A 17,708-nucleotide genomic window follows, 5' to 3' on the forward strand; every position below is an offset into this window, starting at 1 on the left:
GTTCTCTCCCTTAGCATATCTTTTTTTTTTCCTTGTTCTTCATCATTGAATAGCTTCACATTTTCATGTAGTATATCCTCCACATGGATAAGGATTTTTAAACATTTACTTGGTTTTGTCTTCATGTGGTTGCCGCTTGGAGAGCTGTTTGTAGTATACATGCAAGGTACGGAGAACAAAGAGAAAGACTGACTAGGAAATGGCACTAGTAAAGAGTAGAAAGCATAGAAGAGGAAAAAGAAGGGATTATGAGAAGAGGGCAAAAGAAAAGATGCAAGAGAATGTGACAGCAAGTAGAGACAGAGGGACAATAGAAAAAAGAAACAGATAAAAGAAGACGGCAGATATCAGGGAAACATAGGATCCCGAAAAGGAAGAATAATGTGCAGCAGAAACCAGACTGAAGAAAGAAGATCGTGCTATCAGTGGGAAATAAGTGGAAGGAGAGAGAAGGAAATGGCTTTGTCAAGCAGGGCGGGGGCAGGAGGGAGAGGAGTCACAGCCTTGTTGCTCTTACTTTCCAAAAGCACAGCCAGGCCTTCTAGAGTGCCTAGAGGCAGTGGGCCAAGTTTCTTATCTCAAGACTGGTTGCTTGCTTTTACTTTTATTTTTTAAGTTTAAGTCCAATTTACAGGGTGCATGCTCCATGATGGATGCTTTCCCACTTAGCTGTAAATAGCCCACTCCTGCTGAGGAAACCCACCGTTCTCTGGTTCTAATTTTGGCTGTGGGATTGGGGGAGGGAGAAGACAAGTCAGGAACCATCGATCACCAACTTCTAAATCTGCTGTACAATTGATCCCTGAAAGTCACTTTAGAGCATAGACTGAGGAAAAAAAGGATCTCTTATTTTAAGGCTGTAGAAGCTGAAAATTCCTCCTAGGGAATATGTCAATGGAAATACTTCCATATGGAGCCTTTTTCATGATAGGTACCCAGGGTAGGGAGAGTAGAATCGAAACAAGGAAAGCTGAAGTGACATTAATAACAACCACCTCCATTTTACCCTTACAGGAAGCACTGTGATGGCTTTTTATATAATGTGATAGAAATCAATAGCCAACTCCAAATGGCAGTTAGAGCCATTACAAGGCCCATTCTACAGATGAAGGAATGTAAATAACTTGCTTAAGGGCAAAATGTCCCCAGAGGTATGTGCTTCATGCCATTGGTATGAAAAGTCCAGCATGAACAAATGTTCCTGCCCCAGGCAACTCTTCACCTCTCTTCTGTGCAAAGGTGGTGGAGGGTAGAAATTCTGACATATCCATAATCAACCAGGATTAATGATTAACCATAGTTCTCATAATGACAGTCAATGGAAGCTGACAGACATGACTTCCTCTGTAATATGGGACCCTCTTTTCATTGAATGGTCAAAGCTCGGTAACCTGTACCAGCTCTTAGCAGTTAATATGTTTACACCCCAGAATCTCTTATGCAAACCCCACTTTACATTTGCTGATTTCCTAGCTGTAGGTAATGCTCAGAGATGAGGAACTGCTTTTATATATACCCTTCTAATATATATATATATATATATATATATATATATATATAGTATATCGTATTGAATCATAAGAGTACTAGGGACTTCAGCTGCAGGTATAGCCCTGTAATGATTCTTGCTCCAGCATTGTGATATCCCTTACATTGACTTGTATGAATAAATGCTGAAGGGACCCTTTAGTAGGGCTCACAATGCCTTCTTGACAGCAACCAACTGCAGAACTTTCAGATCCAGAAAAATACAGTATGGACAAATATTTAATTCTATCCCACAGAACCTATGTATTTTTCGCTTGATAATATTATCTTTAAACTTTTGCTGCTAAGAAGTGCAACATTTAATTGGTAGCCCATGTGAAGAACTGTCCTTCACCCATGGTACAGATTACCCTACACACATTTAACCTAAACATGATTTATTTTTAACACTAGTTTTCTTTCGATATGATTAGTTATTTCATTTCCTATACTGAAATTGCAATATGCATACTTTCAGGGAAGTTGTCTGTAATTATTGTGGGGAATGATCTAGGGAAGGAAATAAGCAAGGAATGGAATAGAAAAGCAAAGATTGAAAGCCAGCGGTGTGATGAGTCCTGGGGTGCTAAGTTCAGTGCTAAATGTGTTGAAACAGATTTACATTTGCCATTTATCATGCAATATGGTCCCTGGACTTTGTAAGTACACATAGCAGTTCTGGAACCTTCCCAACGACTGGGTTACCTTTGCTGCGTCGCCGGCTGCGGTACTGCTCTGTGTAGAATGTCAGCTGTGTTTCGTCATCTGCTTCTGAGCCTGATGTCCCTTTGGCTCTTCCAAAGCTGATTCCCCCTGTAGAGAAGCATCATCAATCAGTCACTCTTGCAGGACTCTAGAAGCTTGTTAAACTCCTCAGCCATCCTGAAGACCCACAGCCTTATCCTCAGGCTTCTCACTGCTCATCCCCGGTGACCCAGGAGTCTGCATGATTAATGGCAGTAGTTGAGATTGGCAGTGAGGCAGATCTGGGTTCTCACCATAGTTCAGCAGCTTCCAAGGTATGTGACCTTGAGGTACCATCTTACCTTACGAGCTCTCAGAGCTCTCAGCTGTTTCTAAAACAAGAGCAGTAACTCTTAACATTGTGAATTTGCTTTGAAGATTAGAAAGAAGTATGACATATAAAAAAGGAGGTCCATGGTGAGTACTAAATAATGAAAAAACAGTATTGCTATAAATGATGAGCTAATGCTAAAAAAATATATATATCGGCAACTTAATTTTACATACATTTCAACCAAGAGCTTAGAATATGCCAGGCTCAAAGCCAGACACAGAGACACAAAGATAAATGCTGCCTGGACCATACCAGCCAGGACATCATATGCTAGTCAGAAGGAAAAATGGATCCTAAGGAGCCTTAAACCTAATTCATGGCTTATGTTTTCCACTCAATGAGATGCTAGCAATATGGGGAAGAGTAGAAGAGTAATTCATTTTAACATGGAGGATCTAAGAAAGCTTTATGGAGGAGTGAAAATTTAAGGTGTGGTTTGAAGGATATATGGGGCTTTGGCATTAGAAAAAAAGTTTCCAGGAGCCACCTTGTGAAGTCTCTTTGAGGATGGGGAGGTGAGCTGATACAGGCAATATCTAACCCAGGACTGACTAGGAATGAGGTGCTCAGGACACACTTCCTGAGGGCATATGAGGTGGGGCCTTTTCTTTAACTGTCACTGAAGGTCAGAGAGAGAGAGACTGAGATAGAAAGAGAAAGACAGAGAGAGTCAATCACACATATGAATTAGGATACTCTGGGTGCCCTCGTGGTGGACTGTGTGCCAAGCTGAGTGAGCAGCTAGGGGTCTGTGATGACCCAGAAGAACAGGTACAGGACATGATGGGGACATGTAGAGTGTGGACGGGAACGAGGGATGACTATGAGGATGGCTGCTGAGATGGATTCAGAGGAACATGCAGGGAAAAGGACAGTAGTTCACAAACAGTTGACTACTAAAGGTCTAATGAAAAAAGACTAGAAAGAACAGTGCCCGGAACAGTGACTCTAGAGGGAGGAGGACAGGAATTATTATTTTTTAAGTTTTGCATTTGTTTACTTTTTGTTTATTTGTTAGTGAGTGAGCTAGTGAGTTGAGTCAGGTTTTGCAGAGGAGGTCTTTTTAATATAGCTCATTCTTGCCTTAGAGTCTTAATCCTCCTCCTCTGCCTACCAAGTGCTGTGATTACAGGCATCTGTCATCATGCCTGGTACTTTTTCAGAATTTTTAAGTGTTTTTTATTTTTTTTTTAAGATAGGAATTAAGACACTGAGAAATTCTACACCTCGAGAAGAATCAAGAGGAACAGAGATCAAGAGCATGATATGGGTGGACAGGGGGAAAGAAGAGGTTTTTAAAGAATTGTGAAAATAATAGACCATATCCAGGGAGACTCAAGAAACCTGCAAAAGTACTTTTTCTAGGTGGAGGATTAAGTGACTATAGAATGAAGAAAGAGGGAGGCTACTCTGCCCTATAAATCTTTTATATCTTTTGAATCAAACACCAAGTAACCCATTACCTATTCAAAAGTTCCACCAGAGGAAAAGAAAAGTAAAAGCATACATTAGAGGGAAAAGTTATTCAGTTCACTGAAGGATTTACTCTGTAATTTCCTTGGGTAGGGATTTTAAATGCCATTCACTCTATGACATTACACTTGCAGACACTCTGTTCACAGCATGGTATTGTACCTTTATTCATTCTAGCAATGTTGTACGAAGAAATGTACACATGACAGAACGAAATACTCATGGGGATATACTCATTGGGGAGGTGTAATTAACAATCTAGATAATTATTTTAGTTTCATTTACATGTCTGTGACCAAACACTTTGACAATTAAGATAAGAAAGGGTTTGTTTCATCCTACAGATTACAGTCCATCATTTAGGAGAGTTGGACCAGGAACCCAAGAAGGAATTTGAAGCAAAAACCATGGGGGCATGTTGCTTGCTCTCCCAACCTCTGTCTTGCTCAGGCTCAGTAGTTTCTTCATATAGCCTAGCGCCACCTGCTGAGCGATTGGTTCCACCCTCAGCGGGCTGAGCACTACTCCATCAGTTTACAATCAAGATTATCACACACACACACACCCAGAGACAATGAATCCCGTAAAGACAGTTACTAAACTGAGAAGATCCTTTCAGGTAATTCTTGGCTATGTTGAAAGTTAAGCAAGAACCATAATATAGCAAAAACAAGGACATGCTGGGACAAAGTTAGTTGCCTGAAGGATCATAGATTCAAATTTGGAGACTTAAGCTTCAGGGCTTAGCCTTCTTGCTCCAAATATGGGATCTCTAGAATTCAAATTGTCCTCTGTGTCAAATAATTTTGTATCAGCCTGATACATGCTAAAGTCACCTGAGAGGAGGCAACCTCAGTTAAGAAAATGCTTCTGTAAGGCTGAGATGCGGGCAAGCCTGTAGGGCACTTTCTTAATTAGTCACTGATGGGGGAGGGCCCAGTCCAGTGCTCTCCTTGAGGTGACACTGTTTGCTATAGAAACAGTAAGAAAACACACTGAGCAAAGTTTGAGGAGCAACAGAGTAAGCAACACTCCTCTATGGCTTTTGTATCAGCTTCTGCCTCCAGGGTTTTGCCCTGTTTGTTCCTGTCTTGGTTTCCTTCAATGATAGGCTACAATGCAGAAGTATAAACTCCCTAAAAACAAAAACAAAAACAAAACAAAACAAAAAAAACAAACCTTTCCTCCCAAAGTTGCTTTTTGGTCATGGTGTTTCTTTGCAACAACAGTAACCCCAACAAAACAAGCCACCTTGAAACATCTCCAAAGGAAATCTTTGAAAACAGATTAGCAGTCCATGATCACAGTGTCAAGTCTGGTGTAATGACAATTCCTTACCTCCTTCCAATGTCATTGAACTCATAGGTGGGTGGTATCATTATGTCTATTTTACAGATGAGGCAACTAAGCTTCAGAATGAGAAGTGAATTAGTAGTAATTGAAGCTAGGCTCTTCAGCCACGGGAGCAACATTGTCTTTCAGTGTAATGGACCATAAACTGAAAGACAAACGGTTGGTTCTCTTGTTCCCTTCCTTAACACAGCATTTTCTTCTTGTGGCTGGGGATGGAACCTTGGGTCTCATGCATGCTACTGGCCTGATCTACCACAACACTGTCAACCAAACGTAGCATTTCATGAGTGAAAACATTCAAGGCTGGTCTTTGCTCCCACATGCATCATTAGACATGGTTTGAGAGGACACTTGCTCAATCCTGCTGAGAATAAGAACAGGGCTGAGAGGCTGTAGGAGACCCCAGTTCTACCAAATGAAACATCTCACTGAAAGGCTGTCAGAGGGAGCTGCTAGGAACCCTGTGGAGTTCTAGAAGTAGCTGAACATCAGAAAGCCCAAGGCCAGCAGGACTTTAAAATTTGCGATCAAAATACTTTTACTGTTGTAAAGATGAAACAAGAAGAAGAAGGATGTAGGTGGGAGAGTAGGGGACAGTTTTTATCCACTTATTCCTCAGCCAGAGAGAAATGAATAGATCTGACCAATTCACTCAAGGACCAGGGAAGCATCTTCCTAATGTGTGGAATGTTAGGAGCGGCAGAGAAAAGGGAATATTGCAAGGCTACAGGACTATACCAGACCTGCTCCTGTCCCTTAGAGCCATGCCCTCACTTTTAGCCATTACAGAGAAACTTTTTCTACCCTTCTTCCCATGGCTCCTAACTCCCTTCCTACTTAGTCCTCTATCTTTTCTTCTCCTTTCCTCCTTTGGCAAGCAAACGATCTGTTCTGCCATCACCATAGTGAATTTACATAGAGAATTGCCTCCCGGGAACAGGCTAGTGGAGGTGACAGAAAAGTCACCAGACAATTCTAATAGAATAAGAAAAGTGAAGACAGGAAGACACAGGAAAGTTACATGGTATGATATGTCTAGGGTCACACCGTTGAGAAACACTAGAGCTCCATTCAAATCTCAAAAGAGGCTCTAAAGTCTATTCCTTCAGGCTTTGTGCTGATATGCAATACAATATGACAACAAATACCTCATTTAATGTCCACAGAAATCCCAATGGTAGCATTAGGAGCCCTTTTTATCTGAATAGTGTAATGTAAGCTTGAAATGGACTTGGGGTTGTAGTTGAATCTACCTATCTCAAAAATCATTCTCATAACTAGAATAACATAGAGAAGGTGTGTTTGCGAGCGTATGCGCATGTGTGTGTGCGCGCGCGCGAGTGTGTGTATGTGTGCGCATGCGTGTGATTGGACTTGGGGAAGTCTGTGTGTGAGCAAGGAATCCATCCACTAACCATTGCAGTTTAGCAGGTCTTTTCCTGTATCTTATCATAAGAATGTGTTTTCTACTACTCCCAGATTCTCCTCTGTGTTTTGCATAGTAACTCCCATCAACTTTAATAAGCTTAGGAAGATATTCTCACTTATCTACTCTTTTGTATGCCTCAGAATAGAGACCATGTCTCACGAACCAACAAAAATAGTAGTTGTTATTCATCCTCAAACCTCCACTGACTCCCACTTCCCTCTGTAGTATTAATTTTAGAGTAGAAACTGAGGTTCATCAAGGTTGCTTGTTCCCAGTTTGTCTAGTAGAAATATAATGTAAATGACATATCTAAGTTTAAGTGTTGACATTCTTGTAGGACTCTTACCAGTGAAAGTGGGGACTACCTCTGACTTTTTTGCCTATTCCTACGACTTTTTCCCTCATATGTGTTGCCTCATCCTCTCTTGATATGAGGATTTGTGCTTAGTTTTACTGTAACCTGTTATGCCGTGTTCTGATGATATCTCTGGGATGCCTGGTCTTCATTGAAAGGAAACAGGTGAAGTGGATCTGGGGGAGAGAGGAAGTGAGGGCCAAGTGAGGGATTGGGGAATGGGAGGAGTGGAGGAAAGTATGGTTGCAATGTAACGTATAAGAGAAGAATAAAAAAATTTTTAAAGATAAAGATGGGGCCTGAAGAGATGGTTCAATGGTTATAAGTACTGGTAGTTCTTCTAGAAGACTAGGGTTTAATTCCCAGCAACCATAATGTAGCTTAGAATCACCTGTGACTCCATTCCCAGTGGATCCAATGTGTCATTCTGGTCTCTGTGGGCATGCAGAAACATGCACAGAATGCATTCAGCAAATATTAGCACACATATAAAAGAAGTAAATAAATCTAAAATGTTAAAAATAATTGGATTTAATTAATATTCAGGATATATTTAAACAAATATATAAGTAGGTTATATCCATATGTAACTAAATGAAAGTCCTGAAATATTTTATGTGTTTCTTTATAATGACTCTTTAAAACTGAATATGCATGTCATTTTGCAGCACATTTCTGTATAGATAACCCATATTTCATGTACTCACCACATTGGAGAACACATTTATAGAGACACTGTACAGTAAATACTATGACAAAGAATAATTACCTGAGCACAGCAGAAATACAAATAAGCCACAGGACCCATGTGTTGCTAATTTTTATATGTGAATTACATGAAAGAAGGTAAAGATGAGATTTCATTAAACAATAATGACTACCTTTGCTCTCAAGGTTCTTAGGATATAGTTGGTTTCATACTGTTTTATTTTTTTTTTTTATTTTTCTTTTTAGTTACATTTTGTTAACTCTGTGTCCCAGCTGTATCCCGCTCCCTCATTCCCTCCCCAACCCCACACTCCCTCCCTGGTCTCCTCCCTGCCCCTTTCCAAGTCCCCTGATAGGGGAGGACCTCCTCCCCGGTTTCATACTGTTTTAATTCATGGGTCTTGAAAGGTGTGTATGCCAGTAGAAGGAAATTAAGTTATTGACATCAGATAGGAGTTATAATAGTGTGTCCTACTTGTTAACTGTGAACTTGGGCCAGGTTCATAATCCCTCTGAATTCATGGTTGACTGTCAGGTCACATGGTCATTGTGGGTAAAGTGTTATGTTTCCTATGAACAATTAGCACAGTGACCAAAAGCTTGAAGTAGGGCACCTCACTTTCTCAATTTTCAGTTGCCTGCATTAGAAGGAAAGAAAGGTTGATGCATGGATAGTCAGTCTTCCCAGTGACATCCCAGAAATGTGGCAGCTATCCAAGGTATATAGCGATTGAGTGTCCATATAATGTGAAAAGGTGAGGTGCCAGTTATGGGCTGACTCAGAGGTGATTCAAATGGGTATAAAGGGCTCCCACAGCTGCTGTCATGGTAGAAATCTGATGATTTAGTGCCCTAAGGTGTAGAATTAATTACTAAGGCTCCTCTCAATTTTCCACTTAGCCAGGAACTTGGAAAAAAAATACAGAAGAGGTGATCCTTGTGCCAGAACTGGTAGCTTCCACCCTTACTCCTGGAGCTCCTGATTCTCTGTCCTAAGTGGTCTGTGATGGAGCCACCAAGGTACAAAGCACAGGGCAAGGAGTGCTATACAGGTCACTTTACACGTGAAAATGCATCTTCACCCCACAGGATGCCAAAGAGGTAAGAGTAATTTCTAATTTTAGTGACCAACAATCCAACCTTCAGAATCTGCATAAGACAAGAGACAATGGAGATTATAAAGAGCAGGTCTGATTCAACACTTCCTGTTCTCATAAAACTGTGCTCAGTTTTATTATTTATTGAGGAAATACAAACCAAGTCCATTGACATCAAGTAATAATGGTAGTTTGATTTTCAGGAAAACAACAGAAAAAAGCAAATTTTATGTGCGTACAACGTCAGTGGGGATGAAAATGAGAAAGCTGCTATGAAAAGTAGTTTGGAATTTTCTTAAACTGTTAGACACATTTACTACATAACTCAAGAATTCTACTTCCAGGCATATGACAACAAGGACAGAAAACTGATTTAAACAAATAGTTGTATGTGGACATCATAGCTGTATTTTCCATAAATCTCAAGGTAGTAATAACAAATGTCTGTCAATGGATGAATGGAAGAACAAAATGTAATATAGCTGCCTGAACTATTACTGACATATGATAAATGATGACATAATGAAACATGTAAATAGACCTCACCAACATTTTGTTAAGTGAAAGAAGCTGGATATAAAAGACCAAGCATAGTCAGATATATGCTATATGCACCACCAAAGAAGATTAATCTAAACGGACAGAAAATAGACTTGGGTTTGCCATGTCTGTGCAGAGGGAGGCAAGGATAGAGGATGACTATTAATGACTACTGGCTTCTGTTTGGGGAGATGAGTATCCCTGGAGCTCAGAGAGGTGAGAGAAACACAACCCTGCAAATGTGTGAAGTGTCACTGAATTGGATACATTAAAATGATTAATGGTTCATTTTATATTATATAAATTTTAGTTTAAAATTTAAAACTAAATTTTAGTTTAGAGAAAAATTTTTTAATAAGCCCTCTGCTTCCTAACATCACTAGAAGATTACAGACATGCGGCATAAGGGATGTGGGAAAGAAAACAGGGGACAGCTGGGACAAGGAGTGGGGGTCCAAGCCCTCAGACTGCAATGGTTCTCAGCATGGTGCTTGGGATGGAGAGGGGAACCATTCAGCTCCCCTAGACCTTGAATTCACTTTAAATAATGCTAGGAACGTAACTCGTTCATTTACCAATTAACCTAAAAGATATTTACTAAGCGATCACACTATCAAACAGTCTTCTAGTCATTGAGGATAATGCCACAAACAAAACAGACAAACACCCCTGAACTTTTCAAGTCATCTTTCTGGGGAAACATTTAAGATATTGTAGGCATGACATTCTTGGCTTTAGCAAAGCTTTCTGAAGAAATTCTTGTGTGAATTTTGCTAATAAGCAAATGGAGATATTCAGAAGTATTTAGAGTTTTTCTATGATGACATAGATGGCTAGGGAAACAGAGGGCCTGATCTCAAGTCTGTTCTGGGACAGAGCATCAAATCTACACCAGTGAGAAAGCCGTGACAAGGGAACACACAGTCTTCACTGGGTCCATGAGAGGCAGCATGTTTCTTTTCTTTAAATAAACCCTCTCTGCTGTGGCTGCCCTGTCTAAAGACCTGTTCTGTCAGAATCTGGTAGGCCTGCCTCTAGCCTCTCCACACTCCATCTCCCACACTTGCTATCAAGATGGATGGTTGTGACATGTTAAATTATTCAGGCTCCATGTCTTCCTCAAGCTGGTGACAGCAATATTGCATTTTAAGATTGCCCCAAACTGAACCAGATAGAGAAATATGTGTCTAAGGAATGCAAAAACCCATCTGACCCCCAACCATGCAGAGATTATAAATGGTGGCAGCCATTGGTGGAGGACAGAAACCTCTAAAACTTTCCATGTTCTCTGAACCACACAGGTGGCAATTGCTGCCAGCTCTGGAACTAAATCATGGATGTTCACATGAGTTCACCTCTTATTGATATTTTTATATGTGGTGTGTGTGTGTGTGTGTATTCATGTTCTAGTTACCATTTTTGTTGCTGTTATAAAACGCTCTGACCAACTGCCACTTATGGAAAGAAAGGGTTCATATTCTCTGAGTCTTTCAGATTATACTTTACTGTTGAGAGAAGTCAGGGCAGTAACTCAAGGCAGGAATCTAAAGCAGAAACCAAGAAGTAATTCGGCTTCCAGGCCCAATCACTGGTTGATGCTCAGCTGGTTTTCTTAAGCAGACAAGGCCCACCTACCTAGGGATGACAATACCCACATGTAGACAGGACTCTCCACCATGATTCCTCAGTCCAGGCTATCTCTCACAGACATGGTCAACCTGATTTTGAGAACTCTTAATTGAGGTTCCTCCTTTCAGGTGACTATAGGTTGTGTTGACAGGCAACTCTAACCAAGACAGTGTGGACTTGTGCATTCACATGGAAGAAGGACTATTTTGGATCTTGTCTCCAGGAATTTCACCTGTCTACTTTGAGACGAGGTTTCTCACTGGCCTGAAGCTCACCAATTAGACTGGCAAGCCAGTGAGCCCGAGGTGTGCTATCGCCTGTAGTACTTCTTATGTAGGTTTCAGGGATCAAATTCATGCTTGCAGGGCAAGTACCTTTCTGAGTGAATCACTTCTCTAGCTTCCTCTTAGAGTTATTTTGACAATCACCGCCACCTGCCATTTGTAGTGCCCGGCACACTGTACAGAGATGACTACAAATTAGCTTAGTTCTCAAATCTTGACAGACACGAGTAGCTGTGCTTTCTAGTTAGGGAATGACACAGGTAAGCAGTGAAATCTGGATTCAGAAAATGGTTTATATAAATTCCCAGGAGATTCTGCAGCATTTCTGTTGTTCATGCTGAATTTCAAAATGGATCTTTATGGTGAAACATATTTACAATAAAACAATTAAACATGATTTTTATAAATTCATAAAAAATAGAAATACACACATTTATAGATTACATTAAAATTATGACTTATCTCTAAAGTAGAGTTTCATGAGGTCATTAAAACACTGTGACATAAATCTATATTTACTGACAGGCAAAATTCCATGTGCACAAAAGTATACAGAGAAAAAAAACACAAAGAGGAATTTTACAACTTGCTGATACTTGATATTAATTCTACGACATATAGAATAAAAACAAACACATACACATATATTTTATGACACTAGTGATTTGACCCAAGACCTCAATCATGCTACATAAATTATCTGCTACTGAATCAAATGCACATCCCTAAAGATGAATTCATTTTAATTTGAAAATTAAAAAGCTAGTCACAATGAGCACACTCCTTTTTGTCTCAATGCTTTGGAGAATTTAGGAGAAGGGTTAAAAAAAAAAAGCCTGTGTTCCATAATAAAAAAATCTTCTCTAAAGAAATGAATTAATGAATGATTCAATTGATCAATCAGACAAATAAAGAAAGTAAAAATGCAATATTGGATATTTAAAAGGCTATAAAATAAAGTGTAAAACCTGTAAAAGTACTAAGCAATTATATTTTAAAAATATATACTTTAAGCATGAATATGTGTACACTGATATTGAAGAAATAAATTGAAATCTTACAGGTGGTTATATCCTTAAAGACTTGAGGTCTTTAAGTTTCTTTTCTCATTTTTAGTGATGTGAATCTTATAATTTTCTTCCAATAAATTATAACACTTAGTTATATAAAATCAGTAGATGTTACATATGTTTTTGGAAAAAGATTTCTTATTATTACAACAGTTTAAACCAATTTGTTTTTTGACCTCTACTATAATATAACCATCCCAGGAAGAGATGTCCCATCATTCAAGAATGAACATCCCAATTTATCATCAAATTTTTTACTTAAACATTACAAAACTCTTCAGTCAAATTTAACTCATTGATTAATTAAAATAAAATATTGTCTTCTAAAGCATCTCAGTGTTAAACAGGGGAAGACTGAATTTTCCAAGGTAGTCTTTTACAAAATCTCCCATTCTACTTTCTTTTTTGCCTTCTGGCTGTTGTCAGCTCTGGCTCACATCAGAAGTAGAATCCCTGTTCCAGCTGTTACTCTGCAATGATCTTAGGGATGAGCTTGAAACCCATTTACTATGGAGGGGAATGAGAGGTCTCCAATGTTCATCTGAAAGATAGCACAGCTTCCCTGCCTCTCTGGAACACAGGTGCTCTATATACTGTCTTTTTGGAGACCTGCCACTGTGCTGTGAGAGACCCAGACTCACGGAGGGCTCACTAACAACCCAGAGACTAACATTTAAAATACTTCAGCCATCCCTGGTAGCAAAATGTGGGAGGAGCATGTTCAAATGCATTCCAACCCACCTCCAATATTGCATTTTCCCACTTGGGGCTTAGTTATCATGGAACTGAAACAACACAGGCCTCCTTCATCTTCAGCAAACTCAGTTATCTTTGATGAACTCTTGACTTCTGGAATCCATGAGAAAAATATTATAATTTGAAGGCACTTAGGTCTGGGATGATATATTTTGAGAAACCCGATAATAGGAAATCTACTCTATGTAGTTCTATGAAAATGCTCAATCTTTTCCAGCCATCTCCATATGCCATGTCTGGGCAAGAGAAAGATGAACTCAGTTTCCAGAGAGGCACAGTCTGGATCTGTCCTGTTACCAAGATGGAAATGAAACAATATGAGCATCCACAAAATATTGCATAATACTTAACACTTTTTATTCCTTCCTCAACATAAGGTGCATTTGTCCCTTATGATGACTGAATGAGGTTGGCATTGCAGCTCCATTTGAACAGTGAGAAAATGAGGGCCAGTGATGGTACAGATGGCTTTGCTCAAGGTCATAACTCTTAAACCACAAAGTGGAAACAGGATAGAAAGTGAGTTCTGGGGTGGGGCAATTAGTTAAAAGGGCAGGTATGAGACTCTGATGTTGGCTGGCAACCAAGTCATGGCAATTCTCCCCAGACAGATATGACTTATCTATTTGGAATGCCAAGATCATGTTGCCCTGTATTTTATACGATATCCTTTCAGAAGACAGACAGTCTACTCACAGTCTTTCCACCCAAGACAAATATTATTAATAATTTCTCCAGATATTTCTCACTATTTCCTGATTTTATATTCCATATAGACTGGATAAACACAAAGAGAAATAGGAGTTCAAGGTGCCTGCCAAATGGCAAATAGCAGAACTACAGGTTCATATATGTTGAAAACCCATTTAGCACATATAAAGAGCATAACTAAGTTTTTATGGTTATCCTTGTATTATTTACCAGAAAAATGATGTTTTAAGAAAGAATTTTGTCTTGGGCAAGACTGCAATAGACAAACCAGAAATTGTGGCACATGCCTTTAATGCCAGCACTCTGGCAGCAGTTACCAGTAGTTATCTTTGAGTTCAAGGTCAGCCTTGTCTATTTAGCAAGTTCCAGGCCAGCTAGGACTACGTAGTAAGGCCTTTCTCAGATATAGATAAGTAGATAAATGGATGACTAGATAGATTAAATAGATAGGTAGATAATAGATGATAGATAAAGATAGAAGATAGATAGATGATAGTTAGATGACAGATAGAAGATAGATAGATAAAGGTAGAAGATAGATGATAGATAGATGATAAATAGATAGATAGATAGATGATAGATGATAAATATCGTGACTGTGTGCACAGGCAGAGGAAGATATAGCATGCCTTTCTCTATCATTCTCTAGTTCATGTAGTGGAGAACAGAGTCTGCCAAGAACTTGGAGCTTGCCACTTTTTATCTGGGCTAACGGAGCATCAATTCCCAGCAATTCATAGCCTTTCCTATCTAGGGTCACAGGCATATGTCCATACCCCCTTTGTGGTGTATGCTAGGAATCCAAATCCAGATTGTTATAATTATAGATCAAATACTGTTATATAATGAGAAATCTCTCTAGCCCCTTTCTACAGATTTTACAAGCTTTTCAGCCAGTCTTGATTTCTCCGAGATTATACCCAACACCACAGTCCCCAAACCATATCCCAAATCATTTTAGCACCTGGAAAGCAATTTGCTTGTACTCAGAAACTGGCTTCGAGACAGGGACTTCAAATAAATACTTACTTCTTCTATGCATGTTAAAATTTCATTCTGTATGAACCATCTTTATGCTCCTTCTTCTAGTTTTCAGACTTTTTTCTTGATATAAGTGACACTTCTGAGAGTTTCTGAATGGATTTAGTTCTGTACTTTCTTCTGGTAATAAGGTTTCAGTTATTTGATGCAATGGCGCAGTCATTTTCTTGTTCTTATTGTTCCAAAAGCAATTCAAAAGCTTCAGTTATTTTTGTTGCTTTTCCCTCAGTTTCATCCACCATGTACTGACAATTATGAAGCTGTAGCTTCTCTAGAGGTGCTCTGAGAAGTTTAGGATAAACTGTTGGGGATTTTGAACCTTTTCCCCATCTTTAAGTTTCCCATACAAATACAGCACCTTCCTTTAAACTTCCCATGACCTTTCTCTTTGTAGCTATCTTTAGTTATTTGTTAAGCATTTTGGTTTTTTCATAGTCTTCTCTGCAATATATCTATTTCATTTTAAAATAGCTGGCCAAAGAACCTGCAGGCTCTGCCTCTACTATTAAATTATTATGTGTAGGTGTTCCTAAATTTTTGGTTATACATTTTCATCTTTTGAAATTGAAAAGTTAGTTCTTATTTAACTATATCTAGCACCAGCAAGAATTTTCTGAAATGATCATTTTCCTAAACTGCTGTAGGCAGCACAAATTTGTATGCCCCTTTGGGAAGCAGTTTGGCAATATGAGAAAGAATGTTTAAAAATATCCATCTCGACCTACTGCTGGGAATTCACCCTAAAGAAACTATTCTATATAGAGAAAGGGGTTTATGCACAATTAAACAAACAGTAATGCTATTTATAAATATTAGGAAAGAGATAATACCCTAATGTCAAACTTGAAGGGAATGGTGAGTGATGGTGAAATATGATTTAGGCTTTACAGTGATAAATACTATAGACAACAGGTACGCTTCCATAGCAGTTTTAAGAAAATGGAGACAGAGAACATAAATTCGATGTTAACAAATATTAGCATTAAACATGGAGATTCTGCATATGTTACACAAGAATAAAACACTGATCTCCCGACCTTACTACACACACAATGATAAATTTAGATCAAAAGATAAAACACTAATTGTGGTTTCTAGAAAGGAAAGAACATCATATTCTGGAGAGAAGATGAAACTTCAATGAAACAGCAGAAAATGAGTTTCCTTCTTTCAAAGTTTATCCCTCGAAAGGTAAGCCACACTTACAGATGAGGTTTATTAGTCCATCAAGCAGTTTTCTCCTGATGCACTGAAGGTCTGGTAGATGTACTTTAGATAAGATGAGATAAGGAAAAAAAAAGCAGAGATCATGAATGGGAATCCACACATTGCATAATGTTTTCTGCATATGTCTAGTTGATTACTGGGCCACACAGATATGAGGCAGTCACCAACAAGCTCAGCTGAAAGTTACAGAATTCTGGAATTTAGTCGACTTCATGCTATAGGAAAGTCTCAAAGTATGCAAGTTAAGACTCTCAAAAAAATCAGTGTTCTGTGATGAAATATTACAAAATCTAAAGGTCTTCATCACAATAAACTAAACTATCCCCCAAAGCAATCTAAAGTCAATCAATATACAGAGAAGCAGAAAACATTACTCATTTCCAAGAGAAATGACAACTGCAAATGTCCTTAAGAGGATATAAGTGTCAGAATTATCAGATAGGTTTCTGATACCTGAAATTAATTAGGCACTTGGTAGTTTCAATGAATAAAAATGGAAAAAATTATTACAGGAAGCATATATCAATATTTACCAGTGAGCTGATGACTGTTGGAGACAGAATAATTTTTTAAGAGTGTGGCTACAGTACATATGTGTGTGTGTGTGTGTGTGTGTGTGTGTGTTTGTGTGTGTGTGTGTGTGTATATAGTGCACGGTGTTGAAGAGGAGGCAAAAAGAGAACTACTGTGAAGCTTTGTTTTCTGGACATGACATGGCTATTACATACATGAGCTCATAGTGGCTGTGGTTCCCTATCCAAGATCAGAACAAAATCAAGCCTATTAGAAGGAACGGGGAAGGTATCCTGAGGCCTCACCTCTAGCTAAGAGGATACTGGCAAGTTGGTGTCTGCTGGCAGAGAGAAAACTACTTTTCTTTTGGAGTGCAGCCATTAGTCGGGTTCCCATTACCCAGTGGAGGATGCCACATTCGCACACATATTGAACTCAGTGGGTTAAACAAATGGACAAATAAATATCAAAGGAGGACATGAAGTTGGGCAGAAGATACCACAGATTTCTAGAAAATAATTGGATGAGTGAATGTGATCAAGATACACATAAGAACATATGACAGCCCGACATAAGAAAAATTAAAAGAAAAAATAAATAATAAATGGGAACCACTGGACATACTGAATGAAAAAATATTAAGAATTCAATGACAGATTAGCAGCTATTTCATGACCAGAAGCAGAAACAGAAGCAAGCATAAAAAAAAAGAAGTTACAGAATAACTAAGACGTCCATTAGACAATAACAAAATGCCTAAACAGAGACATCTAGAGACTGCCAAAAAAAAAAAAAAGAAAGAAAGAACGATTGAAAGAAAGAAAGAACGATAGAAAGAAGTGAAAGGCGAGCAAAGGAGCAGTGAACAAAATTTACAGAACTTAGTATAAGATATCAGCCCAGGCAACAGGAACACG

At 38.8% G+C, this 17,708-nt stretch overlaps 1 protein-coding gene across 3 annotated transcripts in view; it reads right to left on the reverse strand.

Annotated features, from left to right (window-relative positions):
• Positions 1 to 17,708, reverse strand: part of Astn2 (astrotactin 2) — a 1,010,996-nt gene that overhangs the window by 675,145 nt on the left and 318,143 nt on the right. For all 3 annotated transcript variants that reach the window (XM_055611729.1, XM_055611728.1, XM_055611727.1), the window contains one exon: positions 2,233 to 2,340. In XM_055611729.1, the coding sequence (XP_055467704.1) occupies positions 2,233 to 2,340 (108 nt within the window). The remainder of the gene's footprint in view (positions 1 to 2,232; positions 2,341 to 17,708) is intronic.

The sequence above is a fragment of the Psammomys obesus genome, unplaced genomic scaffold (genome assembly GCF_907164565.1).
Source record: "Psammomys obesus unplaced genomic scaffold, mPsaObe1.curated_primary_1811, whole genome shotgun sequence".
NCBI lineage: Eukaryota > Metazoa > Chordata > Mammalia > Rodentia > Muridae > Psammomys > Psammomys obesus.